General features: G+C 41.6%; 1 protein-coding gene across 1 annotated transcript in view; it reads left to right on the forward strand.

Annotated features, from left to right (window-relative positions):
- Positions 1 to 14: 14 nt before the first annotated feature.
- LOC107578564 (succinyl-CoA ligase subunit alpha, mitochondrial-like) overlaps positions 15 to 310 on the forward strand; it is a gene marked incomplete at its 5' end in the record, with an annotated part of 42,471 nt that continues 42,175 nt past the window's right edge. Inside the window, 2 exons of the mRNA XM_016264510.1 lie at positions 15 to 110; positions 260 to 308. Coding sequence (XP_016119996.1) covers positions 15 to 110; positions 260 to 308 — 145 coding nt within the window. The remainder of the gene's footprint in view (positions 111 to 259; positions 309 to 310) is intronic.

A 310-nucleotide genomic window follows, 5' to 3' on the forward strand; every position in this document is an offset into this window, starting at 1 on the left:
TAGTATCTGCTTGTTTAGAAGGAACAGTGTGGACTGTGGATCACCATCAACAAATTATCTTTTTAGACTGGCGAGGAAGTTTTGTGTTTCAGATACAGTATGTTTTCATAGTACGTAAATGTCTTTGACTCCGAAGTAAAATGTGATTCTTTGTTATATGTCCCCTTTGGTGTTAATAGAAGCTGACTGTGCTGAACGCCCAGTCAAATTCTTCTCTGTCCTTGGTTGAAAGATGTCTGTTTTCGCTCTCTGTCTCCAGGGCACCTTTCACAGTCAGCAGTCTCTGGACTATGGCTCGCAGTTAGTAGGA

The sequence above is a fragment of the Sinocyclocheilus grahami genome, unplaced genomic scaffold (assembly GCF_001515645.1).
Source record: "Sinocyclocheilus grahami isolate Dianchi unplaced genomic scaffold, SAMN03320097.WGS_v1.1 scaffold10909.1, whole genome shotgun sequence".
Taxonomy (NCBI): Eukaryota; Metazoa; Chordata; class Actinopteri; order Cypriniformes; family Cyprinidae; genus Sinocyclocheilus; species Sinocyclocheilus grahami.